General features: G+C 51.1%; 3 protein-coding genes across 21 annotated transcripts in view; 2 read left to right on the top strand and 1 right to left on the bottom strand.

The window, feature by feature from the left end:
- Window positions 1-16,726, bottom strand: part of LOC146544419 (UPF0462 protein C4orf33-like) — a 38,463-nt gene extending 21,737 nt beyond the window's left edge. Inside the window, exons 1-7 of one of the 8 annotated variants that reach the window (XM_085221879.1) lie at window positions 9,286-13,658; window positions 9,012-9,190; window positions 8,157-8,346; window positions 7,605-7,665; window positions 7,351-7,402; window positions 7,045-7,244; window positions 4,934-5,731 (exon numbers count right to left, since the gene is read on the bottom strand). In XM_085221879.1, the coding sequence (XP_085078005.1) occupies window positions 5,632-5,731; window positions 7,045-7,244; window positions 7,351-7,402; window positions 7,605-7,665; window positions 8,157-8,337 (594 nt within the window). In that variant the 5' untranslated portion in view covers window positions 8,338-8,346; window positions 9,012-9,190; window positions 9,286-13,658 and the 3' untranslated portion in view covers window positions 4,934-5,631. Of the gene's footprint in view, window positions 1-103; window positions 5,732-7,044; window positions 7,245-7,350; window positions 7,403-7,604; window positions 8,347-9,011; window positions 9,191-9,285; window positions 13,659-13,924; window positions 14,073-14,713; window positions 14,862-16,575 lie in introns of those variants that run through there. The other 7 variants (XM_085221875.1, XM_085221876.1, XM_085221878.1 and 4 more) reach the window with 7 other exon arrangements.
- On the top strand, window positions 14,131-15,962 carry DCTN6 (dynactin subunit 6). 2 transcript variants are annotated; one of them, XM_010709615.4, is made up of 7 exons: window positions 14,131-14,221; window positions 14,733-14,797; window positions 14,878-14,983; window positions 15,066-15,154; window positions 15,304-15,351; window positions 15,451-15,593; window positions 15,664-15,962. In XM_010709615.4, the coding sequence occupies exons 1-7, from the start codon at window positions 14,199-14,201 to the stop codon at window positions 15,760-15,762; spliced, it is 573 nt and encodes a 190-aa protein (XP_010707917.1). In that variant the 5' UTR covers window positions 14,131-14,198; the 3' UTR covers window positions 15,763-15,962. The 2 variants fall into 2 exon arrangements, with proteins under 2 accessions (XP_010707917.1, XP_085078024.1); XM_085221898.1 differs by lacking the exon at window positions 14,878-14,983 and having other exon boundaries at window positions 14,184-14,221; window positions 14,657-14,797.
- Window positions 16,727-16,771: 45 nt separating the features above from the next.
- RBPMS (RNA binding protein, mRNA processing factor) lies at window positions 16,772-22,113 on the top strand. 11 transcript variants are annotated; one of them, XM_085221887.1, is made up of 9 exons: window positions 16,774-16,933; window positions 18,568-18,645; window positions 18,722-18,760; window positions 18,863-18,925; window positions 19,320-19,503; window positions 19,753-19,883; window positions 20,146-20,215; window positions 20,347-20,450; window positions 20,764-20,869. In XM_085221887.1, exons 1-7 carry the CDS (start codon window positions 16,874-16,876, stop codon window positions 20,206-20,208), a joined length of 618 nt encoding a protein of 205 aa, XP_085078013.1. In that variant the 5' UTR covers window positions 16,774-16,873; the 3' UTR covers window positions 20,209-20,215; window positions 20,347-20,450; window positions 20,764-20,869. The 11 variants fall into 11 exon arrangements, with proteins under 11 accessions (XP_085078018.1, XP_085078013.1, XP_085078014.1 ...); XM_085221889.1 differs by having other exon boundaries at window positions 16,776-16,933; window positions 19,320-19,470; XM_085221892.1 differs by lacking the exon at window positions 18,568-18,645 and having other exon boundaries at window positions 16,772-16,933.
- Window positions 22,114-26,789: the final 4,676 nt, after the last annotated feature.

Here is a 26,789-nt window from a genome sequence, read left to right as displayed (position 1 = left end):
CTCTTTATCTGTGCACAATCAATGAATATACAGATGATATAATATATCCAGGAGTTTGGTTGATGCAATCACTATATTAGAGTTAGAAAAAAAGGACACTCACCCTATCCTTGACTCACATGAAACACTCCAGCAGAACAGATATCCACAAGAGACCTTTCCCCACTGGCACTCAGCTCTTAAATAGGTCTAGGAAAGGTGGAGCCAGGCTCCACCCTTCCTGCAGCACAGTGAATTGCCTTTACCTGTGTGCCGTGGCTGACTCATTGCTCTCCTCAGGTGATTAATCAGAGATTCAGGCTGTGATTCAGTAGCCCCATACAACCTGCTTCACTCTCAAATCAACAATGAGATTATAATTCCCTTTTGCTTATGAGCAGAAGTTCTGTTAAATTTTTTGTTTGCTTGGGTATACTGTTTCTTGCAGCAATACCTGCAAAAGTTGCTTGATACGAGAGAGAATGTTTGAATTCGTTTCTATACTACAGATTGTTTGGTTTGCTTACCATTACTAAAGGACAGCTGGTAGAACTGAGTTATTAGTACACACATGGTAAGGTATGCCTATAGAAAGTAAATACAACAGTTTTATTTGAAAAGCGTATGAGCAACCAGTGTCACTTGCCTTGTCTACCTTCCTCGTTCTCTCTGCATTTTAGTACCTCTGCATGCAAAAGATGGTTCTTACTCTAATTTCTACTTATTCTGACCAAGCTCATAAATGCTTTTACCATCAGGGATACTGAAACTTGGTTCTACTCTTGGTGAGCAGCCAATGTCTGAAGCAGATGCAGGACTTTCTAGGTTAGTGCTTTAACCAACAGCCCAGCTACACAGCGATCTTTGTTCTCTTCTTGACTCCTTTCATTATAGCAGAACAACAGCTTCAGAAAGAATCCTACCTTAGAATAACCTGTAAAGATCTCATTTTAAAAAGGGAACGTTGGTTAAATTTTCATCTGGATGCTAGTAGAGTTGAATATTTAATCTTTGAGTACTGAAGTTGCCTCCTGTCAGCCAGCCTCTGTGAGAAAGGGTATGTGGAGGCAGTGGATTCAAGATGATTACTTTATTATGAAGAAAAATCCTGGCCATATACACTGTGTAAGGTTGCTGTAGTGACACTTTCTCTGAGGGGAAAACCGTCTGTCTGTATTTCCCACAAAAACCACTCCTTGCTGAGACAGGTGCTTCAGGGAAAGTGAGGGAAATGTAAATGAGAGAGAGAGAGATGCACACAGATGTTGTGTGATCTCTGCAGCATCCCTGCAGCGTTGTAAATTCAGCCATACGTTTCTGGGTTTATTTTTAGTTCATAGATTTGGACTGTATGACTGGCACCTTCTCTTAGCACGTAAACTCTGCCCACTCCATGGAAGCGATTGCATCTGGTAAGAAAGTCCAGATCTCTAGGAACCGCCGTGCAGGGAAGGATCTAAGCGGTAAATGAGAATTTCCCCCTTTTATTAACTCTGCTTTTCTGAGAGAAGTCAGCAAAGACAGGTATGTAAATAATTCCTTGCGGAGAGGAGCGATTCTCAACTATTTTGTTGGTGAATGATTTCATTCTTTTGAGGTCTGAGCACATGCTGCTTGGCAACATGTATCTTTAAAGATCAGGATGTCTGGAAAAGGAATTGACTCCAGTCCTAGGATTTGTTAACTGACCAAAAAAAAAAAAAAAAAAGAGCCATTTCTTTAATGTTACTTTAAAGTCACTGAAGGCAAGTATGGATTCTGAATTTCTGAAATGCTTTTGCATGTTGTTGGTGTTTTGGGTGTTTTATTTTGCAAGTAATGTTGATTGGTTTTATTTTTTTCTTCAAGAACAATAAACTCACAATATGACATTCGTTCAAGGCTTAAAGGAGCCATAGCTACAGATTAACACTGGCTACTTCATCCTGTCATCTCTGCTGCTTAATGGAGAAAGCAGGCTGACGTGGTTACTAAATCTGGCAGCTGTGTTGTATTGCACACGGGCAGAAGTAGCACACAGCATATAGAAAATGAGTAGCTTTCAGATAACAGCCTTCCTTTCGCTGCCACAAGGCTTGAAAGGCAGACTCAAATCTCTTTCTCCTTTTTGTAATCACGAGTCGCCAGAACAGTGTGCAAATATTTCAAACATGGTGGCAAATATAAGTATTCTTTGCCTGTGCAGGGCTTTCAAATTGCTAATGAGGATTTCTGCCTTGGTGTTCTGATTGAAAAAGCAGAGGGATGAAATCTGAAACCATCCTGAGAGTGAACGCTTCTCTGCAGTATTGTTTCAGCTTTCGGAGGAGGAGCTGCCGAGGGAAAGGGATGTATGAAAGCTTTCCGGAACAGTTTGCAGTCGTTTGCTGATTTTTGGGGACGTCTGCTCGCTACTTCGTGAGTGGAGAAGCCACGCAAATGCAGGAGGTGCTTCTAGATAGATGCTTTTCTGCTTAAGTTAGATAGTGCAGCGAGAAAAAGACTTCAGTATTAACAAGCTGCTTGTGAACGTGCAGGAGAGAACTCTGTCATTGTATTTTTCACCTTGAACCTTTAAAAATTCATAGATGCAGAACTGGACTTCTTATTAAGAATCTCAGCAGCACCTTACTATCAGAAATGCAAGCCAATAGTCATCATTCTCTCCCTCCTATTCTGTACACCTGGCCTTTCAGCTGACTGGGAAGCTGAAGGAGCCAGGCATCAGCAATATACAGATACTTGTACTGGCTCTGCTGTGATCCCATGCTGGGAAGATGATCCCTCGACCTCCACAGGCAAACCCTATGCTTTCTCCTTACTGGAGTCACTGGTTTATGGGACTGAGCTGTCTGCTTTGTAGCCTGGTTTTGGTAGTGTGGGAAAGGCATAGTCTAGCTAACCCTCTTCTTTTAGGGTCTGTACGAAAGCGGTAAAAAATAAATTGCAGCCACCAGGTGGCCCACGCAGATTCCTTTCTCTAGCTCACTTCTCTCAGACCTAGAAAACTGTCTGTGTCCCAGTACGTGCTTAAGTAGGCACACTGCTCCTTCATCTGCAAAGGAGCTTTTAATAATTCATTTCCTTCCCTTTTGGCTGTGTAGTTGGGTCGGAGCTTTAAGAAAGCAGCAATTTGAGCTTGTAGAATAAAAAAACCTTAATTGAGTGGACAGCATGCTGTGTTCTGTCCTGCTTCTGTCCATGGCTGTTGTCAGACTTTCTGTCTTATTGCTGGCTGTTCACAGCATGCAAAACTGAATAGCACAGTACCATTAAGCTTCAAGGCTGGCACTTTTCCTCATCATTTCCTACTGGGGCTCACTTTCTTTCTGACCTCCTTCTCCTTGCACAGTGTCTGCAGCGGGCAATTTACCTAATGCTCCCTAAGGTATAGTATAATGCCCTAATCTACTCTAATTTAGATGTTAATGTTTGTTATAGCAATATCGTGGCATGGAATTCTGCAGGTCTTATTCTGATAAAACTCCTGCTAATTCTATGATTCTATAATAGCAGCAGGCCTGGTTCCTTAAGGGCTGAAAGCAGACTGTAAGAATTACAATATTTTTTGGTGCATGTGATTTAATTTCTTCTTCTAATTGGGATGCTTAAGGTACTTGAGCTGTACCTTTGGACTTCTTTTCAATTACTTTTTGAAGGTGTAAAAGCAAGTTGATAGCTATTTGATATGGTTAATATTAGTTCCAGCATCTGAACTTCCAGCAGTTTTTTTAGACACAGAGCTCTTGAGACTGTCTAAAGAAATTTTCCTCCTTTTCTCCATTTTCCCCATCTTTTCTTCCTGATACCTTCTCTTGGTCTCTTTGAAATCTATGCTTGATTCTCACATATATTTTGGGATCCTGAGCTACAGCAGAACATTTTCTTGAATCCCAGTAGCTGGAGAAAACATAACGCTTTTATGCTGCAATACAGAGATTGTAATATGTGAGCCAGAACTACTGTGGCTCTGGCAGTGAGAGTAGGAAGACTTGATTGTGTGGGTAGGAAGATCATGGGAAACATTCTTAAATACATGCTCAAGTAAATACCTAACTTAAAATATCCTCAGCTGAGGTTCCTTCTGTTGGCACCTGCTTCGAAGCCCTACGCTCCCTGCACTGCAGGGCTTTCACTCTAGATTTTAGTGTCTCCTAGTCTAAAGCCCTTCACTGTTTGCCCCAGTTTCCAGCTCATTCCAGTGCAGGGCATCTAGATCCTTGCTTTCTACAGCCCATGCCCCCCCTGCATCAACCTCATAGTTCACCACCTCTCCAGCTTTTTGCCACAACTCCCCTCTACCCACCAAAGATCTACATTTTTCCCAGGTGTCCCAGATCCTCTTCTCCTGCATCTCTTCACTCTGTGTCAGTAAAAATACTTATTCTGCTTGTCTCACAGCCCTTAGAAGCTCCCCCAAAGCCTTCTGTTCCCTAACATGCCTCCTGCCCTCAGTCCTTCCCATACTTTCCAGTGTTTGCAACTGGAGAAACAGGTAGCTGTTTCTTCTCCCCTACAATTTCAAGTTCCTCAATGCAGGGATCTCAACGTACCTCCTTCCTCCTCCTTGCTCTTGAAAGCAGAAAAGCAGGGTAAGTGAGGCATATTTCTAGCCCTTTATATGCTGTAAGAATGGATGGCGCCAAGCAAGGTTTGGAGGAAGACTAAGCCAGAAAATTTCTAGCATAGATGCTCTTTAGAACATCTAACACTACTTCATCTCCCCTGGGCTTCTGAAACTGTTTGGTGTGGTTCTCCGCATGCTCATTTCTTAGCACTGCTGGTCACATGTTAACATTTCTGATTCCTGGATGATCAATGTTTCCAACCAAAAAGGATTTGGATGCGTTACTTTTGGTTCAGAACTTTTTATGAAACTTACACGAGCGGTTCCTGGACACTTGCTTTTGAAAGAAAGCTTACTTATGTAAATGACAGTTTATGAAAGAAAAAAAGAAGTAATACCGAGACTTCGTGGTTTAGTAGATAGTTTAATACAATTTATACACAGTTTAATATCATCTATAATAATTCTTTAAAAATGAGTTACTTTCAGTGCCAAAATCTACCTTATTATAATTCATCAACAGTAAGTGAACTGAAGCTCCCCCTTAAACTTTTCCAAGGGTAGATTTGTCTCAGTTCATCTGACCTACGGTTTTACAGTCTGTACAAAGTATGCCAGCTTGTTTGCATGGAAGATTCATCTAGAACTTAAACTATGTACATTTCAAAGCAGTCACAAAGCCCTGCACCAAATAGTCTGCTATTAGAATGAAAGGCGAGCACCATAACCTGTGTCTCTGCGACTGAGGAGAGGCAATTTTCCTTGCTTTAGTAAACAGACATAGTAGTTTAAAAAATATCTTCCAAAAAATTGGTTGGACAGATTAGAGCTGCAGTCTTTGTACCTGTAAGTTACTCCATCTCCCTAATCTCTGTGGCTGTAAGTTACTTCACCTATCTGCTGAGCATGCAAAGACTATCAGAGACCGAGACCCCTGATGAAGTAAAAAGACCTCCCTGAAAAGATCTCCTTAGTAAAATATTTGTCTTGTTAGTTCTAATGCAGAAACAACATCCCATTCCTACAATTTCTGCCCAACATCACTTGTTCTCATACACTTGCATCCAAACTTAATGCTATCAAAAACTAAGCCTCAATCCAGTCTGCTATTTAGTGTGAGACTTCCATATATCTGATTCAGGCTGCTTCCAATCTTCTCCCATTAGTTCTTTCAGATTCAATTCTTGGAAAAATTCCAGGCGATGACTATAGACAGAAGGGAAAAAAACCAGTAAGTTCCATAGTACCATCTTAGAACATTCTCAGTAGGCTTAACCGATGTTTTTTTCCCCATCCTTTCTGGCAAGTTAAACACTGTTTCTGAAAATCTTGTACTGGAAAGAAGGCAAAATCCTTTGCTATGAACAGGAACCACAGTATGAAGTTAAAAGGGAGAGTTTAGAGGTGAGCTCTTATGTTGACCAAAAATGCAGTTAGCAAAAAACAAAATGACTACCTGCTCTACAACTTATCTGCACTCCAGCCAAACATTGTTTACAACTTTTGACCAATTGGAAAGTCATATCACTAGGATATCCTCTCCTTACAGAAAGGAAGGAAGACAGAACAGGGTAATGAAGCTGGTAAGTACTCTTCTCCTCGAAGACCACATCTCACTTTTAAACATTATGAACTGGTTCTTGCTAAGAATTTCTCCTTTACATTGCCAAACAGAATCAACTGAGAGAAGACTGAGGCTAATTTCTTATTAATTACTAATTTCTATATTATTCTTAAAACAGCTGCCAAACAGTAAATAGAGCACCCGATACCATCATTTAAGTAAACAAAATTCTCTGAATAGGTAGTGTCCATCTAACATAAAGACCAGCTAAGAGCAATTAAACCAACACGGAGCGACCTCTTCACATAAATACATTTACTGTTCATCTCTAAAAATCAACAGGCATTCTGCAGTTTACCCAGCTATCACTATGTTGAATAACTAGTTTTCATGAGAACTACAGCAGTCTTCTAGAGCTAGTTCATTTACATTAACTGCCCACAAGTAACAGCCTGTATTAACTTGTTTCAGACTCAGTCAGAAAATAAACAAGCCCACTCACAGCACAATGAAAACATACTCTAGTTTTGCTATTGATAATGGGCATACTTTCATTACACTTTCAATTTCATCCGTCTTTTCTAGTTTTTCCTTAAGTCAGAGCCATCTGTAAGGCAAAAGAGATCCGCTGGATATTACTCTGGTACAATTAACATTAAATAGCACTTCAAGAAGTGCTGTAGGCAAGGAGAAAAAAGAACAAACCATCTATGATTTATATGAGAATGTGATAACAGATGCAAATTACATTGAATGCATCATTTGCTGTGCAGCTAGGGGATAACACAGAAATCAAGCACTAAAATTACTGCTATCTGGGAGTTCTTTACACAAACTACAGTGGATCTGGGCTGAACAGTATAGTTACAATATCAGTGGCACTCGGAGTGGTGTCTTCTACGAGTATTCCAAGAAGCGTGCAAATATATTAGAGAAGAACTAATTTTATGCTTACAAATCTGGTTTCTGGCCTTCCTGAAGTTTGTGTCGAGGCACAGGATAAAGTGCTTCATATTTTCTGTGTTCTCCTGAGCCATGGATTGCAAAGGCATTGAACTTGTTAATGCCTGGTGGAAAATAACTCCAAGGAAGATGAGCTCTACCCTTCCAATTGGTTTCCGTTCTGGTCACATGGAATTCTAAGGGAAGTTCTTCCTGTTATACGTGGGGGGGAAACAAAATGCTATTTATCTTTTAATCAACCAACAGGTATCCAAAAACAGTTAGGTTCTGTATGTTACGAATGCCCTTGACCACTTACTTTCCACACTCTCCTTTCACCAGAAAGCAGCAACAGTAAGTGTTGTCCATGGCTGTCAAAAATCAGTGCCACAACTTTCATAACATGATGCCAAGTTTAGTGTATTTATCTGCCACAACAATATACATCCTCCATAGTGAAGTCATTCCCATACCCTACACTGCCTAAACTGCATAACACACCACGCGTACACTTTACGAGCATTACAACAAGGAACACAAATTGCATTCACAACTTAAGCAAGCTGTACTTACGGACAAAGTTCAACTTCTAGATACTGTTCACTTCCGTCACTCAAGAAAAATGCTTCTACAACTTAAAGAGACAAGCTGTCAACATTTTAATTGTCAGTTTTGTTACATTCCAAGACTTTCACAATCTATTGTTTTCACAATGCTTTTTGGCCTGTGCTGTCCCTGAGTTTGACTAACTGTGTACATGCTACTGATGCTTTCTAATTCAAGAGCTGTGCTGTAATCCCAACCATGAGAGCTTTTTTAAAGGCTATCAACATGAAGACAACAACACAGTTCTATTTATTGACCGTTCACTTTGCTGTCGATTGTGTGATGAAAACCAGAGTCTCTCTCTTGATTCACCTTTATAGTTGAATACAACATGATGTTCATGTTACCTAAGAAGCTTTCTTAACCGTGGTGGTGGTGACAACCAAGTTTTTTTGCCAGCAGCCTTTTCCAGAGTGCTCAGGATGAACCAGAGAACCTTAAATAAAGACTAGGTTTATGAACTGCAATAAACATCAGCAACCTCACAAATCAGATACTTGCAGCAGAAGTTACACTTACCTTCATGGTCCCAGAGTTTTCTAAAGGGTTTCCCTGGCGCTCCAAGTGGCGCTGGAGGATCATTGAAGAAGGGAGCACTGACCTGCATTAGCAGTCCTGCATCATACGACTGAAGTGCAATTGCTACTGGGTCGTGGCTCACAGGTAAACCATCCCACGTGTGCTCAATTCTTAACTCCATCTTAATATTCTGCAGAAGATAAATAAGAAAAGAAGTTCCTGTCAAAGCACACAGATACCATTCCGACACCAACTTCACTAAGAAAAAAAGTCTCGCAGCTAAGAAGGTGAAAAAATAAGCATAAAGCTCCCAGACATAACCAGAAAGAGTCAACTGATTCTTCCCAGTCCTATTTAGGAACAAAGAAAGACGGACTCTAGAACAAGCCACTGTTCTAAAAGCATTATTTCACAGCATCGTTGAGGTCGGAAAGGACCTCTGGAGATCATCCAGTCCATGCTGTTTGCTGGCAAAGCAGTGAGAAAGATGAGATAAATGGATATAAGAACCCAACACGGTGATGCGGGAGGCATAACGAAGATTTAAAGCGATACGTTAAGTGATCAGTTGACTGAAGACATCCAGTAAAAAGGTGAAGGCAAATACTGGACTATCAGCTCTGACAAGGTTATATGTAAATAAAGTGAAAACTAATTAAGCTTTTATGTCGACCTTTTTTTCTCTCTGTTACGCTGGACCAATTTCAGATGTGCTACGAGACATCTTGGATAGCTTTGGAAACCATGGAAGCCTCGAGTACCATTAACACCCCCCGCAACTCAAGCAGCAAGCTTACAGAAGTGAGATGGTGGATGCTGAGGGAAAACGATCAGCGCATAAAGGGAGACAGGTACCTCAGAGTCTTAACATCATTCTCAAGGCAGAAAATGAAGAAGCTTGTCTAAAAGCACCGCTTGACTGACACAGCGGAGGAGGCGAGCGCTCCCCGGTAGCAGCAGCCCGCGGGGGGAGCCGTGCTGGTACACGTTACGCTGCACGCGGCGACCGCGCGGAGCAAAGGAGCCGTTTACAACTGCAAGAGAAGCCCTTTCAGCGATCCTCAACGCCGCAGGTACGAGAAGGGCCGGGGAACCTCAGCACCCGCACGGGCACGCACTTCAGCCGCACCTACGACCCCAAAGCCACGGCTCTCTCGGAGAAGGCAACGACGACCGCCCCGCGCCGCCGGCCGCTCACCGCAACCCCACCCGACGAAGCCGGCCGCGGCCGCCGCCCGGAAGCTTTAAACCCGGCACGGCTCCGCCCTCCTCCCGCCGCGTGACCGGCGCCGGGCGCTGCGCTCGGCCGCCCGTTAGGGGAGGAGCCGGCGCCGACCGTTTCCCGGCGGCGTGGCGGTGTGGCCAGGAAGGAAGGCTGCGGTTACCGGCCCGCCGTGCCCGTCGCTTTCCTTCGGGGGGAAGGAGGGGTGGGCGAGAGGAGCGGTGCTCTCTGCCCGCCCGCCCGCCCGCCGGGGATGTCTTGGTCGGAGTGGGAGGGCGGCGGAGCTTTGGCGTGACGGCATGGCCGCGGAGCTCGGCTGCGGGGCAGAGCCGGGTGAGGGCTGGCGGGCGGCCTCGGGGCTGCTCCCGGCCCTTGTGGGGGTGGGCAGCTTTAACCGGAGCTTACACCGAGTGCGTCTTTGGCGGCAGAATACCGTCAAAGAAAACCTTTCCTTATAGCGCGTGTAATAAGCGGGGAGTTGATGCGTCGCCGTAGAATCGCGGAACGGCTTGGGTCGGAAGGGAGCTGGAAGCCCGCCCGGCCCCTCCATCGTGCTGTAGGCAGGGCTGCCCCACGGCTCAGCTGCCCAGGGCCCCATCCCGCCTGGCCTGGAGCGCAACCAGGGATGGGGCAGCAAGCACAGCTTCTCTGGGCAGCTGTGCCAGCGCCTCACTGCCCTCTGACTGAACATGCTTATTGTGTAGCTATGTTGCTCTTGTAGATAGTTCACAGAATCAAAGAATGGCCAGGGTTGGAAGGGAACTGGAGGATCATGAATCTCCAGCCCCCCTGCCACATGCAGGGCCACCAACCTCCCCATTTAATACTAGACCAGGCTGCCCAGGGCCCCATCCAACCTGGCCTTGAACACCTCCAGGGACGGGGTATCCACAACCTCTCTGGGCAGCCTGTTCCAGCACCTCACCACTCCTTCTATAAAAAACTTCCCCCTGACATCCAATCTAAATCTCCCCTCCCATAACTTAAAACCATTTCCCCTTGTCATGCTGTTATCTACTCTTTCAAAGAGTTGACTCCCCTCCTGTTTGTAGGCTCCCTTTAGGTACTGAAAGGCTGCAATGAGGTCATCCCGCAGCCTTCTTTTTTCCAGGCTGAACAAGCCTCCCTGTCCCTGCTGGCCACCCCTCTTCTGATGGAGCCCAGGATACCATTTGCTTTCCTAGCTGCAAGAACACAATGCTGGATCATGTCAAGCTTTTTATCCACCAGGACTCTCAGGTCCTTCTCTGCAGAGCTGCTCTCAAAGACCGCTCCTTCCAGTCTGTACGGATGCCTGGGATTCCTCCGGCCCAAGTGCAAAACCTTGCACTTTGCTGTGTTGAACCTCATTAGGTTCACCCAGGCCCACCTTTCAAGTCTGCTGAGGTCCCTCTGAATGGCATCCCTTCCTTCCACTGTATCAACTGCACCACTCAGCTTGGTGTCATCAGCAAACTTGCTGAGGGTGCACTCGATTCCATTATCAATGTCATTGATAAAGATGTTAAAGAGCACAACACGCTCTTTTCACGGTACATGAGAGGAGAGGCCGACTACCAGCTCACTACAGCCTCCCTTTTGGTAGTTACAGAGAGCAATAATGTCTCCCCTGAGCCTCCTCTTCTACAGACTGAACAATCCCAGCTTCCTCAGCTGCTCCTCATAAGGCCTGTGCTGCAGACCCTTCACCAGCTTTGTTGCCCTCCTCTGGACACACTCCAGGGCTTCAATGTCTTTCTTGCAGTGAGGGGCCTAAAACTGAACCTGGTACTCGAGGTGCAGCCTCATCAGTGCTAGAGTACAGAGGTCCAATTAGTTCCCTGCTCCTACTGGCAACACTATTTTTGATGCAACCCAGAATGCCATTGATCTTCTTGGCCACATGGGCACACTGCTACTTCGTGTTCAGCCAATCATCAACCAACAACCCCCAGATCTGTTTCTTTTACAGTGTCCCAGCCACTCTGTCCCAAGCCTGTAGCATTGCATGAGGTTTTTGTGGCCAAACTGCAGGACCAGGCACTTGGTCTTGTTGAACCTCCTCCCATTGGCTTCACACCAGCTATCCAGCCTGTCTAAATCCCCGCTCTGCTACCTCCAGGCAGATCAGCATCTCCTGCCAACTTGGCATCATCTGCAAACTTACTGGGGGTGCACTCAATGGCCTTATTCAGGTCATCAATAAAGATAATGAACAGGTTAGGCCCCAGTACTGACCCTGGGTAACACCACTCATAATCAATGGCCAGCTGGATTTAACTCCGTTCGTCACCACTCTCTGGGCCCGGCCCTCCAGCCACCTCCTTACCCAGAAAAGAGTGTACCTATCCAAGTCATAGACTGCCAGCTTATCCAGGAGAGTACTATGGGAGACAGTTGTATAGGGACTGCTGAATCATGGACTGAATCTCTCACTGATCACCTGAGGCTAGCAGTGAGTCAGTCACGGGAGCACAGGTGAAGGCAATTCACTTGTGCTGTCAGAAGGGGTGGAGCCTGGCTCCACCTCTCCTAGACCCATTTAAGAGCTGACCACGAGTGGGGAAGGACCTTTTCTGGAGATCCACTCTACTGGAGTTTCCCACGTGAGCCCAGGTTATAGGTGAGTGTACTTAACATTTCTGTTTCTTGCTGTGTAATAACATCATAGCCAAGCTCTCTGTTATACCTTATCGTCTGCATATTTGTTAATTGTACACTGCTATACCATAACATCGGTATATTCATTAACTGTACAACAGTGTCAAAGGCTTGTGTTGACAAGGCAGACCACAACAACAGCCTTTCCTTCACCCACCAGGAGGAATGATAGAAAGAGATCAGGTTGGTCAAGCAATACCTGCCCCTCATGAACATATGCTGGCTAGGCCTAATCCCTTGGTTGTCCCACACATGCCCTGTCATCTCCCTTAAGATATAATCTGCTCCATAACCCTCCTTGGCACTGAGGTCAGGCTGATAGGTTTGTAGTTCCCCAGATCCTCCTTATGATCCTTCTTATAGATGGAGTCACACTGATGAGCTTCCAGTCTTCTAGGATCTCTCCATTTGACCAGGAATGCTGATAGATGATAGAAAGCAGCTTGGCTCCATGAGTTCCTTCAGCACTCTCAGATGGATCTCATCTGGCCCCATGGACTTGTAGCAGTCCAGGTGGAATAACAGGTCTCTGACTGTTTCCTCCTGAATCATCAGGGGTTTATTCTGCTCCCCATCTGCATCTTCTAAGTCAGAGAGTAGAGTACCCTGATGATAACTGGTCTGACTTTTAAAGATGAAAGCTAAGAAGGCATTGAGAACTTCTACCTTCTCCTCACTGTCAGTGGTCACATTACCAGCAGCATCCAGTAAAGAATGGAGACTTTCCTTGGTCCTCCTCTTACTATTAATATATTTGTAAAAGAATTTCTTGATTCCTTTTACCCCAGTGGCCAAGTTGAGTTCAAGCTGGGCTTTTGCCTAATTTTCCTCCCTGCACATCCTAACAAGCAACTTCTTTATATTCTCTTCCAGGTGCCCATTCCTTCTTCCACAGGAAGTAGATTCTCTTTTTCTCCTGGAGCCCCAAAGAAGCTTCCTATTCATCTATGCCGGTCTTCTTCCCCACCAGCTCATCCTGCAGCTCAGGGGGATGGCCTGTTCCTGTACCTTTAAGACTTCCTTCTTCAGGAGTGACCAGCCTTCCTGGACCCCTTTATTCTCCAAGACTGAATCCCAAAGGACCCTCCCTACTAGACTGCTGAACAATTCATAGTTTGCCCCCATTAGCAGTTTTGCTGTCCCCTTTTCTAGTTCTGCCAAGAATAAAGAACCCTACCATTTCATGGTCGCTTTGTCCAAGACCTCCACATCTCCCACCAGACCTTCTCTGTTAGTAAATGGCAGGTCTAGCAGGGCACCTCCCCAGTAGGCTCTCTCACCAGCTGCAGAAGGAAGTTATATTCCATATACCCTAGAAACTTCCTAGACCATTTCTTCTGTGCTGCATTGTATTCCCAGCATAGATCAGGAAAGTTGAAGTCCCCCACGAGGACGAAGGCTGGCAATCACGTGACTTCTGCCAGCTGCTCGTAGAACACCACTGGGAACGCACAGCTCAGTCCCTCCTTCTGAGCTCCGCAGCCCCATCAAATGAGCCTGGGTTTGAACCCCAAACCACAGGCCTTCAGTCTCGATTCCTCCAACCTGAAAACCGGCCCAAAGAGCCTCATTTCCTGCCCCCTAGAGGCGGACAATTTCATCTCTCCATCGAACCCCAAACAGGGCACTGAGTCTGAGTTTCAGCCCCAGGCAAGTCAAGAATTCACCCGTGCTGCCGATCCCCAAACTGCTCACTCAGCTGCATTCTCCGCCCCAGCAGCCATCACCGCATAACCGTGCTTTTCCTTCCCGGCCCAGGTGCGATGCCGAGGCGCGATGCCCGGCCCCGGGGCGAGAGGTCCCGCAGGGAAGCTCGGGCGAGGAGCCGGGTCCTCCGAGCGCCCAGACCGAGGAGGAAACCGACAGCAGAAGCGGGCGATCGGCGGACAAAAGTTTCTGCTCCTACCTTCTTCGTGGGATCCGCAGCTTCGGGCTCCTCCCGTTCCTCGGCGTTCTCCCGTCTCTCGTGCGGAGCTCGGAGACAGGCGTACCGGCTGCCGGGCGGACCGCGGAGAAACACGCCTGGTCCGGCCCGCTAACGCAGCCCCACGGCCAGGGCTTCCAGGAACAGAGTACTCGAAGGCTGCGAGCGAGAATCCCGCCCCGTCGGGCGGCGGGGCCGCCCTACAGCTGGGAGGAGCGGAGCGGCGCGGCCCGGCGTCTGCGCAGACAGAAGCGTCATGGCGGAGAAGGCGCAGAAGAGGTGAGGCCGGGCTGGGGCTGCCGCCGCCGTGCGTCCCCTTGCAGCCGCTTCTCCCGCGGGCCCCAACGGCCCTGGCGGTCACCTCCCCGCGCTCCGCAGTGCCGCCCTCCGCCTTCGGGCCCCGGCGGTCCACTCTGTCCCCGGGCAGCCCCCCATGCGCCACAGCGCTCCTGCGTGTGCCCTGACGGTCCCGCCTATCCGCGTACCGTCCCCTCGGTGTGCCCTAGCACTGCCATGCGCCCCCATACTGGCTTGTTGACATGCCACAACGGTCCCATGTGTCCCCGTGGTCCCTTCATGGCCCCCGTCGGTCTCTTGGCACGCCGTGGTGGTCTCTATCTCCCAGCATCCTGCCGTGTCCCCTGGCAGCCCCTCGTGTACGCCAGTGCCCGTTGCTCCCCCTGTAGCTCTGCACCCCAAAGGCTCTCCTTGCAGATCCCGATCCGTGCCCCGCGTTGTGTCCCCGCTCCATGTGCCCCCAGCACCACTCACCTGCGCGTCCCCTCCGCAGCGTGAAGATCGCACCGGGAGCCGTGGTGTGTGTGGAGAGCGAGATCCGTGGGGATGTCACCATCGGTAAGGATGGCGCCTGGCAGCCCTTGTCACCCACTGGGGTACATGGTGGTGGCTCTGGTGACGTGGGGCGGTTTCCACAGGGCCAAGGACGGTGATACACCCGAAGGCCAGGATCATCGCGGAGGCAGGGCCCATTGTGATCGGGGAAGGCAACCTGATAGAGGAGCAGGCGCTAATCATCAATGGGTGTGTGTGGGGCTGCCTTCTTCCTGTCCTGCTCTGAAGGCAGCTGCTGCTAACACCTAAAGTACGTTCACATGTCTCACAGGTACCCAGAAAACATCACGCCAGAAACTGAGGAGGTGGAGCCCAAGCCCATGATCATTGGCACCAACAATGTCTTTGAAGTTGGGTGCTGTATCCTTGCGCTGCAGGGAAACACATGGATGTTGCCCAGGCATGGGCAGCCTGGGGGTGCTTACGGGGTAGATTTTGGTTTGAAAGTGGCATTGGGGCACACCTTTTGAACCAAATACAAAAGGTTTTCCTTTGACAGTAACCTGTAGATTCACAGGCAATGAAAGTGGGAGATAACAACGTAATTGAATCCAAAGGTGAGTTCAGACTGTCTTTGTTCTGCTTGGAGTTTTTGCTGTTAGAGCAGCAGTGTGGGGCTTCAAGCAGGGTGGCCCTCACAGAGACTCTCCTTACAGCATTTGTTGGCAGGAATGTGATCCTGACGAGCGGCTGCATCATCGGGGCCTGCTGCAATGTCAACACCTATGAGGTGATCCCTGAGAACACTGTCATCTATGGTGCCGACTGCCTTCGCCGCGTGCAGACCGAGCGGCCACAGGTAGGTGCCATCCCCCTGTCCCCAGGCTCCCCTCGTGGCTGCCCATTGCTGACAGTGCTTCTCTTTCCAGCCTCAGACACTGCAGCTGGACTTTCTGATGAAAATCCTGCCCAATTACCATCACCTGAAGAAGACAATGAAGGCTGCCTCCACACCTGTTAAAAGCTGAAAGCCTTTTGCCATCAGTTGCATGCCTGGCGTCTCTTGTCCTTTGGGCATCGCACAGCCCGGGAAGCAGCTGGGCTCTGCATCCTGCAATTCTCGCTTGTGTCTTTTATTTATAGCCCCCACAGGCTTTGGACCTGTCATTTCCCTCACACCAACTCTAACATTCCACATGCTTTATGGGAATAAAGTTGTTCCACTCTTGCTGCAGGGTGCAGTTGCCGTTCTTTTCTCCAAGCTCAGGGCTGGGTGATGGTGGGGGGCTGCAAACTGCTGCCAGGAGCGCTGAGCACCACCTTTAACCTCGTGGTGCTGCTGTACCACATCTGTGGGCCAGAAACCATCCTGAGTCCTGTGGTGTGGCGACGGATCCCGCAGCAGCCAGCAGAGGGAAGCCGGGCCTCGCCATGTGCTGAGCTGGAACGAGAGGCTGCTCAGAGATACCAAGATTGCAGCGGGGTGCGGGGCAGGTAAGCCCTGCTGCTGCCTGGGTGCCGAGCGGTCTGCGCGGCCCACCTTGGCTGTGTGCAGGGGAAGATGGTACGTTGCAGCTCTTGGCGGGGAACTGACCCTTGCCGTCCCAATCAGGATGTGCAGACACTCCTAAGGCTGAGCCCAAACAGGGGCTGCGAGCACCCTACTAAGCCAGCCGTTATCACACGTTCCTGGCCGTCCCCAGCCTTGTCAGACCCCCTGTTCCACGTCCCGTCCCCCCAGCCCTGTGCTCCACGTCCCACATCTTGCGTGCCGTGTCCTCAACAGCGTGCTCCCAGCCCTATGGTCCGTATCGCTGTCCCCAGCCCCACGTGCTACGTACCCAACCTCGCGTCCCATGTCCCAACCCCAACGTCCGCGTCCCCAGCCGTACGTGCCACATTTCGAACTTCACGTCCCATAACGCAGCCCTTTGTCCTCCATCCTAGCCCCGCGTCCCATGCACACAGCTCCGCGTCCAGCCCCCACCTCCCGTCCCACCCCGTGTCCCCGCGTCCCACCCCCAGCGCAGTGTGGCCGCCCGCCCGGCCCCGCCCCGCCCGGCCCCGCTCCCTCCCGCCCGCCGCAGGGCCGCGCCGGAGGCAGCCGCGGGCGGGTGGCGGAGCGGCGGCGGCGGCACCATGAGCAGCGGCGCCGCCGAGCGGGAGGGCCCCGCCGAGCCGGGCCTGCCCGAGGAGGAGGTAGCGGGTCGGGGGGGGGGCCCGCCGAGGGTGGGCCGGGTCCCGGGGCGGGAGCGGGGCGGCCCCCACGCGTGTCCGCGGGGTCCCGTGAGCATGGGCGTGGGGCTCGGCGGGAAGCGATGCAAGTCGATGGGGGGGGCCGGAGCGGCCCGGAGCTGGGTGCGTCTCGGCGGAAGGGGCTTGGGATGTCGCTCGGACACGCGCGGGGTGCGGGCACGCCGCCGCGTCCCCCGGGAGCGGAGGTGGCGGCACGGAGCCCCGTTGGGTGGCACAGCCGCCTCGCACGCAGCCTCGCCGGGGACGGCCGCCGGGAGCTGGGACGATCGCCCCGTTCGGCTCCTGGCGGGACCGCTCCTGGCGCACCACGAGGTCGGTGCCCGCCGCTGCGCCCTCGTCCTGACTGCCCGGGCGCACGAACGGGTCGCGGGCGGGGGTCGGGGCGGGGGCAGCCGAGCGGCTCACCGCTGGTGGAACATTAAAGCGATCCGGGGCTGGGGAAGGTGATCGGATGCCTGGTGAATGAGTCACCGCGCTCCTCCCGCCGGTCCCCTTCCTGCCCGAGTTGACCGGCGGAGTTCGGCGCAGGGGCGGCGGAGCGTGACCGCGTCCTTGGGGCAGCCGAGGGGCGACGGCGCTGCCCCGGTGCCCCACGCACCGCCCGCTGCTGTTGGGACAAACCCCCGCCGGGCCGCTCTCTGCCGGAGCGAGGCCTACCAGGGTCCCCCCGCCGTCCCCTTCCCAGGGCGAAGAGAAAACCTGCGGGGTGGTGACAGCACGGAGGACAAAACACGCGCAAGACTGAGCCCCGATCTGCCGTAGGCAGCAGCAAGAACAGAGGATGTGGGGTGGGGTGGGCAGGGACACGGGGCTGCCCCGGAGCGCATCCACCGCCCTCACCAGGTGACAGCCCCGGGCTGTGACAAACGGTGGTGAGGGGCGAAGGTGAGCCGGGGAGAAAGCCTGAGTGGATCAGGGTGGCGGGGCTATGGAGGGTGTCAGTCCACTGCCGTGGAGGATTCCCTTTGGGAGCTGTCCCTTGCATTCTGCCACTGCCTACCTCGGCCTGCACTCATGGCATCTGCGAGGCCTCAGGAAGGCTCCAGAGCCACTGTCGCGGTCATGAAACAGCCCCACTCCGCAGCAGAGTAGGGCAGACTTTCCCCACGGCTCCCTGCCGGGGAGGCCACATCCCAACTCCTTCCCCAGCCTCTGCCTGTCCTCTCTTCTTGGGCATAGGGGAAAAGCCAAAATGGGATTTCTCCCCTCCAAGATCCTGCTGTAATCTGCGCTTCTCTCCCTGCTCACTGAGCACCGCAGCGCTGGCCCGACTTGGCCGACCTGCATTTGAACTTTCAGAGAAAACAAGTCATTACCGAGGAGAAGCCGCATCTCTGTGAGGCCTAATTTCGGAGGGTTTTTTTTTCAAGGCCTTTATCTCTCCTATCTGCTGTGCAGCCATGGGGCTAAATTACCCGGAAAGTCAGGCTCGGGCGGGTTTAGCTTTCAGGAACGCAGCTCACAGCAGGCACTTCCTTGAGGCCGTGAACACAGAGCTGTGTGCAGGAGTGTGGCCTGGAGGCCCTGGGCAGCCTCCTGGAGGCCTGCGACCAGCTGACGCTCTGCCCCTTATGCAGGTGAGAACCCTGTTTGTCAGCGGCCTGCCCCTGGACATCAAGCCCCGTGAGCTCTACCTGCTCTTCAGGCCCTTCAAGGTACTGCACCCGCTACGGGGCTCTGAGGGCCTCCGCGGCCACACGAGACCAATGGTGCTTCTCTCTTCTCCCGCAGGGCTACGAGGGGTCGCTTATCAAGCTCACCTCCAAGCAGGTAGGGGCTGCGGCGTGCCCCCATCCGCCTGGGGCTGACCTCAGCAACTGGGGATGTGCTGGGGACCTGGCCCTGACTGCCCCTCACCTCCTCTTTCCGCAGCCTGTGGGGTTCGTGAGCTTTGACAGCCGCTCAGAGGCTGAGGCCGCCAAGAATGCACTGAACGTAAGTGCCGGGACCCCCTGGGGCACACCAAAAGAGATGGATCCCAGTATCTATTACCCCGTGGAGACCTCCTGGGGAAGCCCGGTCCCTCCCCATCCTCACGTTGAGGCAAAATGCTGTTAATCCCTGGCTGGGAGCGTGGCCGCACGGGATACCGACTACCAAATATGGTGCTGAGCTCGAGGATGTCAGAGGAATGTGAGCCGTGGGGCCATGCTCGCTGCCAAGCGCATGAGGTCACGGCCACCCCAGCAGCCCATGGGGATAATGGGACAAAATCCAAGGCTGTTTTAGTCCAAATGGCTTTTTTGAATGGGGGGCAGCTCTGATGCCAGCAGCATCCCACCATGAGATTCAGGCTAACTGACCTCTGCTGCCCTGTTCCTTCCCACAGGGCATCCGCTTTGACCCTGAGATCCCCCAGACGCTGCGGCTGGAGTTTGCCAAGGCCAACACCAAGATGGCCAAGAGCAAGCTGGTGGGCACTCCCAACCCCAGCGCTCCCCTCCCCAACACCGTACCTCAGTTCATCGCCAGGGAGCCCTGTGAGTGCTTGCATCCTGACCCTGGTCCTGCCAGTACGTGGCCCTGGCAATGCCCCCTTCTTACTCAAGCAGTTGGGGCAGCGATACCTTAGAAGCTGGGTGCAGGGGAGCTTTTGGAGAGGCACAGCAGCTGTGTTTGGGTTTGGAATCCAGCTGCTTGCGCTTGGGATGATGCATGGGCAGGTGATGGTGGCCTGGGCAGAAGTGCCATTTGGGCAGAGCTTACACCTGCTGTCCACCTCCCCCTTGCTTTTAGGATTAATTCTCCTCCTTTTCCTGCAGATGAGCTCACAGTGCCTGCACTTTACCCCGGCAGCCCTGAAGTGTGGGGGCCGTACCCTCTGTACCCAGCGGAGCTGGCGCCTGCTCTACCTCCTCCTGCGTTCACATACCCTGCTTCGCTGCATGCCCAGGTAATGCTGCTGGCCCACACCACTGCAGCCTTTGGCACAGGCAGAGCTAGAGGGAGGGAGAGGAGGGGAGCTCTGGGGCCAGCTGCCCAGAGGAAGAGCAACAGTAAATATTATTGCAGCCTCATACTTCCCCTGTTGAGGCTGCGCTGACAGGCAGCACCTGTGCTCTTGGAGGAATCAGCACCGCAGGCCCAGGGTACAGCCACACTCCCGTTGGTCACAGTTTTTCTTCCTGCTCACTCCCTACCCCCATGTCTTGCAGATGCGCTGGCTCCCTCCCTCCGAGGCTGGGTCTCAGGGCTGGAAGTCCCGTCAGTTCTGCTGAATGCTGTGTAAGTGCCCCCTGAGCCGCTCAGTGTCCCCAGGCTCTCCTCCCTGGAGTGCACCTGTGGTGCCAGCCAATATTTGGGAAGAAAGGGGGATATGCCAGCCCCATCCCTGAGCCCTGCCATGCCACCCACAGGTCTCGGGTGTGTGATGGCGGCCGACGGTCAGTCTTGTGGGTATGAACAGAGTCCCCCGGCGGCTGCTGGGCACGCACGCTCTCCACAGAACCACAGTGTGCTGGTAAGGAGCGCAGTGCTCGGGCACAGGCTGTCCCCATGCTTATCATTCACAGCGGGGGTGGGAGTTCCAACTGCCCTGACACCCCACCCCCTCTCTGCCATACAGCTTCCTGCCCTACAGCAACACTGGTCACACTCCTCTTAAACACACAACACAACTTGACTCTGCTCTCCTGAGCGGTCATGCCCCAGTGCCGTGCCCGCCCCATGCCCATGAGATGTGCCTGCACAGGGGCAGGCTGGCTGCTGCTCCCCCAGGCAGTGTCATCTCCCCAGCCCAGCTGCGTTTGTAACCTGTGCCCCTCTTGTTGCAGGCTAGGAAGAAACCTCACACAAGTTTGGATTCCTCCAAGACTCTCCCACAGCCTCTATCACACATCTGTTCTCCTAGAAGAAAGTGAGAAGCATACCCAGTATATTTCCCTCTTTTACACTGTATATTTGTAAGAAAGAGCGTGTTACTGATGAAAGCATGGTTTGACAGGCACTGCTGTAGCGTTTGAAAAGTATTTTCAAACACCCCTAGGAAAGCAGACTGCAAAAAAAAAAAGCAAAGCGAGAGCAAGTATTTTTGTATCAAACTTCTGAACAGGACAATCTCACACTGGGCTGGATGACAGTTTTTATGCTCAACCTCCAACAGCACGCCCTTAGCAGCCTGCCCCCCCATCCACGGGCCACACACCAAAGGCCACAACACATGCTGCCTCAGCACAGTCTGTGGTTGTTCACAGTGCTCCGGCGACAGCATCGCCTCTGCACCCCAATGCACTGCCAGCATTGGAGTTCCCTTCCTGTCTGCAGCACGTGGTGCCAGCCATGACAGGCAGATTTCTTACCTTGGCGCGATGCTAACGGCTTGCTGCACAGCTCCGGCAAGGTGTGATGCTCGCATCAGGGATGGGCAGAGACAGTCCACACATATAGCAAGGTGAGAATTCGCCTTCTCCTTCCATGGCTGCTCCAAGATGTTAAGGGCAATGCAGACTGATGCACAAGGAGCTGGACTTTCTGATCCCTGCCAACTCCAGGCGGTGGGACTGGGATACGCACCCACTGCTGCAGGGCTCTACTGCAGCTTCAGCACCTGGTGATGCCAGTCTGGCTGCAGAGCATGTCTGTGTGGAGCAGAGCCCAAGGGAGGCTGCTGGTAGCACAGGGTGGGATGGATCCAGGGACTGCATGCTGGTGTCCTCTTTGCACCAGGAGAAACTGGCATGAGGAAGAGTAAAGCAAAGCAAAGCAAAAAAAAAAAAAAAATATCAACCCATTTGTTTCTTCAAAAAGAAGGTGTCAACCCCATCTCCATTAATTGCCTGAGCAGAACTCCCAGCCTCTCTCCCTTCTCCATTTTCTGCTTTGGCCACAAGCAGCAGGGAACAGGGCTGCTAGAGCTGCCCAGGTGGGGGCAAGAAGGGGGTGCCACTGGGCCACCAGCATGCAGCGGGTTGGGCAGCGGTGCCTCAAGCAAGGTAGCTCTGCAGGGACAGCACAGCGCTCCCAGCAATGGACTATTGTAGCAAACTGTTTCCTGTGTTTTTTGTTCTGTTTTTGTGGAGAGGAAAGGAGCTTCCACGTTGTCTTCTCCGCTTTTGGAAATATGTTTAAAGGTACTTTTCTATTGTAATTTTTTAAAAATAAAGCCAGTGATTATTATAAGTTAAGCGTGGAGTGTGGCGTACTGTGATTCTAACTGGGGACAGGGCCAAGGACCCCAGCAAACACTCGAGGGAAAGGCAGCCCCCCAGCTGGCCAAGTACTGCAGCAGGGCCTGCAGGGTAGATGGCGGCCGTCTGGCTCCCTTCAGCCTCTAGGAGTGCTCCAGCAGGCAGGAAGAGGGAGCAGCAAGCTGTAAGAAACGCTCCAAGTTTATAAAGATGTTATCGGTTTGTTTCTAAACTCCCCATCTTGGCACAGAGTGCGGGAGCTAAGCTGCGATTTTCCATGAGCTCAGCTGCAGATGAGGCAAATGTAACCTAGAGACGATGGGCCAGATTATTATTATTTAACACACTGAGAATTTTCAAAAACCATCCCATAAGCCCAAGCTCTGAGTTTCTCCTCCATCAATCCCGCCTTGATAACTGTGGGTGGCCCCCCAAGGAACCCCACCAGCAGTCAGGCTCCTGGAGCATGGTGCCAGCAGCAAGCTCAGTCTCACAAGCACATCTGAAGGACGCGAGCACATGCAGCTCGCTGCTTGGGGCGAGCAAAAGGCATGGTGTCACTCAGCCATGCACAGCTGGCAGAGATGAGCCACGGGTTAAGGCCTCAGTACTGGATGCTAATCCACCCACGGCCACTGCAGGTCACAGCTTTCGCTCTGAGCAGCACATCTTGCCTGGCTCACAGCAGTGGGAACCAGCCCACACTGTACCCCTGGCCTTTTCAGCACAAGGCGCAGCATGCTGAGGAGCAGCACGGCAGTGAGCAGCCTCGGGCTGAGAGAGCTGATGGCTTCTGTCTGGTTACACACAAGAGCTGCTCTGCAAAAAGGTGAAAACATTTAACATCCTGAGCCCCTTCTTTTGTTTCCTCTATGCTAAAATGTTTTTTTTGGTGCTGTGCTGGCTGGCCTTCCCCTTGCTGATGAGGGCCTGCCCAGGCCCGGCATCCCCTCTGCCTGCGCTGACCTTTCACCACACAGGCTGGGGCTGCGCTCCCCCTGGGACAGCTGGACGCCTACAGGAAGGCCGCGCCGACAGCATTGCAAAACAGTGTTGGGGAGCCCCAGGCCAATACTGGCACACAGTGCCATGGACAATCCCATGGGTGCACACAGGCAAAACTAGAAAAAACGAGATAGAAGAGGCATTCTCAGAGTTCCCCTTTCCCAAGACCTTCCCTCTCCAGTCCCCAGTGGTCAAGACTGAGCCAGGTAGAGGGGATGAGAGCAGCCACTTCCTGCGCCCTCGCTCCCCAGGCAGGGGCAGGGGGAAAGCCCTGCTGCTGGCTCCCCAAACCCGACAGACAGCACTGAGCACTGGGGAGGGAGGGCAAAGGGCAGACAGGGTTGCCCTGAGGCCTGGTGGCAGTGCTCCCACTGGGCTCTGCTGGAGTTGGGTGAAGGAAAAACAAGGCCAGGAGAAGAAAGAGGGGATGGCACCAGGGTTTAGGCAGGCAGCATGGGGCCAAGAGATGGCTGCACAGTTGCTGGTGAGACAGGCTGGGAGGGAAGCTATCAGGGAGGTATGGCAGGCCCAAAAGATCTGAGGCTGGACTGCAGGACTTGAGCTCACTGCCACCCATAGGCCAGAGACCAAAGTTGTGGAAGAGTTTAAAGCTGAGAAGGACCATTAGCAGCTTGCTGAAATGCTGCCTCTACAATATGGGTAAATCAACAATTAGCAGAGTCTGGACTTCATCTCCCCAGCCTCCATAATTAATAACTAGCTCAGGAGGGAATAGAGAATACAACATTACTAAGGGAGATGGGAGGAAGTCGCACAAGTACTTCAAGGCCTTGGATGTAAGCCCAGAAGGGCAGGTACAGTAAAAAAATTAACAAAACCTTCTTCCCTCACCATCATTTCCCCTGCTCTGCACAACACTCAGTCCACAAGGCTGACACAGTCTATAGCACGTAGGTCCCAAATGAAGCTCTCAAGGTCATGGCTGTCTGACTGAGACCTGCTGCATGTGCTGGCACTCCAAAGCAGCGGAGACAAGACCAGCAAGCAGTGACAAGACCAGCAAGCAGTAACAAGACCTGCTTCTACTGCAAGCTGGGTGGCACCGAGGGAATCAAAAGCAGGGTCTCGGGCCTGGCCTACCAAGAGCTGAGCTGTCCTCTTCCCAACAGCCATCAGATGCTCATCTGATGGTGGGTACACCCTCAGCCCTATAAGACACCCTTTCCCAGAAAAGTAGCTGCCAGCAGTCCCTGAGGCGGTAACACACCAAGGAATTTCGGCCTGGTACATAAGCAGCGACCAAAAAGCAAGCAACAAAGATGGAAATAACGAGATGTCAGTACCAAGGCTTCCTCTAGTTGTCTGCAGCTTGCAGCCCCTCCTCACCCACAGGCAGCAGGGCCTGGCCATCCCCAGTGGCCCAGCACTGCCTGCCCATGCTCATCAAAGTGACAGCGCAGGCCAGCCGCATCCACGTGTGGGGGCTTTATGCTGCACAGCAGGGCTCCCTGCCTCTCCCTGCCCTGCTCTCTAAAAGCCTGGAATGATCATGATGAATTATAGATTAGCTCTCGTACAAACTGTCTTATGTCAGTTTTCTCATTCAACCATGCAAAATCCTGCTGTTTTCCACCCCCTTCCAGAATGATCATTGTACAGAAGGAGGAATAGCTCCTCACCAGAGCGACTTTTAGAAGACAAGCCAAGAGACCTCCACGCTCAGAGCTGCGACTCCCTGTGGCTATTTCACCTGCACTGGTTTCAAGATAGAGGACTTTTGTTCTGGGGCAGGGGAGGAGCAGCACATAACCAGCAGCGTCCGGCCTGGATGCTCACTTGTGTGCAGCATCGGGCTCAGCTCACGCCTCGCCTGATCCACTTCAGTTTACAGCTATCCACACAGAGGGCAAAATGCCTCCTCCCCACAGCTTGCAGCCTTCTTGCAGCCACAGGCTAAAGATTCAATGAGGCAAGCAAAAGGATGATGTGGGCAGTACTGACATACCTGAGAGCTCATGACACTGAAAGAAAGCTGTCTCTTCCCCAGGGCCCTGTCCATATGTCCATCAGCATCACGGAAGGAGAGCTGAACTCCCCTCTTGCGCCTTGCTAATCCAGACAAGCTGATGCAGCAGCTAGGCCAGCACCCTGCATGGTGAACATAGATGGGAACACTGTGGAGGAAAATAAAATAGACTTAAGGTTTTAACAGCTATGATCTCTTACATTAAACTTCACCAAAAAAACTGATTTGGACATAATGCTGTGAGGTGAGCGAGTGGACAGGAGTGCTGCTAATGCTTTCAGCAAACAGACTCACGCTGGCACTGTCTGAAATATTTTCAAGATATACCATTTCATTTTAAAGACGTATTGGGGAAAACAAAAACAAACAAAAACCTTAAGACATAGGACTGACAGCTGGGAGCACCTCTGATACAGAAATACAAATCAGCTTCTCAAATCCACAGAGAAGAGAGGAGCTCTTTCTTATTTACTGGATGTGTGTTTTCTTCATGACTGTTTAACTGCTTCTTCTCATGGGCTAGCGTAGGCATCCTGTCAGCTATTATCAAGCTTTGTGACTCTACCCTAACAAGTTTCAAAGCCCATTTTGCCCTTCCTGTTAGTTCAGCAGAGACTTGCACAAAAAAAGAGAAAGCAACTGGTCTAGTCTTCCTAACTGGACATCAGTTGGATCATTCTATTCCTTGGAGCCTGACAATGCCACCACAGCACACTGAACTAATCTTCCTTTCCTGCTCTCTTATTTCTTGACTTAATGTAATTTTCATCTTTGAAAGTAGCCAGAGACATCTTTAGTCTCCCTCTTAATCACTTCAGCAGAGAAACTGCACAGGTAACTGCATCACAGCCTGCCTTGCTTCAGCCCACAGCACAGAGTCAGGCTGTGCAAGATGACTGGGAAGGTACTCCATTAACATTAAGGCATGAAAAGCAACTCATAGCTCACCAAGAGCTCTGCTTTTGTCCAAGCAGCACCACCAGAAAAATCATGGCTCAAAAATGCAACACACAGAAAAGAATCTTTGTCTTTGAACGAAGATGACAGAAGAGAACAGTTTTGCAGGTGTGCCACAGGTGCTTTAAAGCAGAGCTATAATGGAAAAATAAAAAGCTCCAAGATGAATCGCTTGTGCTAGCCTGGAAAAGGGAAAGAACAAGTCTCAAAACCAGTGTGCTGCTTGCTTTTTATATATATACATACAAATATAAAAGGAATCTCCTACTGGTGTTGAGCATCTCTTTACACAGGATTGACATGTACCATGTTCAAAGTGCCTGTTTCACAAAAGAGCACTCTCTAAAAAGCCAGTGGATTATACAGAAGGATAAATGCTACACTTACAGAAGTTTATTTCTCCTGCTTTCCCAAGCAGATGTAAACTGTTCAGCTCTCCACCAACAAAGCCTTATTCTTTATCTGTTGGTGTGCCCAGATCCAGCAGCCTCTGCTCCAATCCTGATACATCAGGCAAGACAGGCTCATGCGCAGGCAGCAGCAAACTGTTGGCAGGTATCACACTCACCTGTTTTATCTTTGATCCTAACCGCAGAAGAGCTGAGGAACAGCCCCTCTGCTGCAATACTGCGAAAACAATATCAGCATTGACTGACTTTGGTTCAGTATGTAAAAATAAGTTTTCAAGAGAACATAATTTGGCTACATTCCATGTTAGGCTGTC

Source organism: Meleagris gallopavo, chromosome 4 (genome assembly GCF_905368555.1).
Source record: "Meleagris gallopavo chromosome 4, MGAL_WU_HG_1.1, whole genome shotgun sequence".
NCBI classification, from domain to species: Eukaryota; Metazoa; Chordata; class Aves; order Galliformes; family Phasianidae; genus Meleagris; species Meleagris gallopavo.
Note: the sequence above shows the minus strand (reverse complement) of the source record. Positions and strands in the feature narration are given on the sequence as shown.

Excerpts from the sequence above, each read along its gene's own strand:
- DCTN6 (XM_010709615.4), top strand. The coding sequence starts at position 14,199 with ATGGCGGAGAAGGCGCAGAAGAG. Across the intron at positions 14,984-15,065 it reads CAGGCGCTAATCATCAATGG|GTACCCAGAAAACATCACGC; the intron begins GTGTGTGTGGGG and ends CATGTCTCACAG. Across the intron at positions 15,352-15,450 it reads CAACGTAATTGAATCCAAAG|CATTTGTTGGCAGGAATGTG; the intron begins GTGAGTTCAGAC and ends CTCTCCTTACAG.
- RBPMS (XM_085221883.1), top strand. The coding sequence starts at position 18,391 with ATGGGGCTAAATTACCCGGAAAGTCAGGCTCGGGCGGGTTTAGCTTTC. Across the intron at positions 19,504-19,752 it reads TCCTGACCCTGGTCCTGCCA|ATGAGCTCACAGTGCCTGCA; the intron begins GTACGTGGCCCT and ends CTTTTCCTGCAG. Across the intron at positions 19,884-20,145 it reads CTGCTTCGCTGCATGCCCAG|ATGCGCTGGCTCCCTCCCTC; the intron begins GTAATGCTGCTG and ends CATGTCTTGCAG.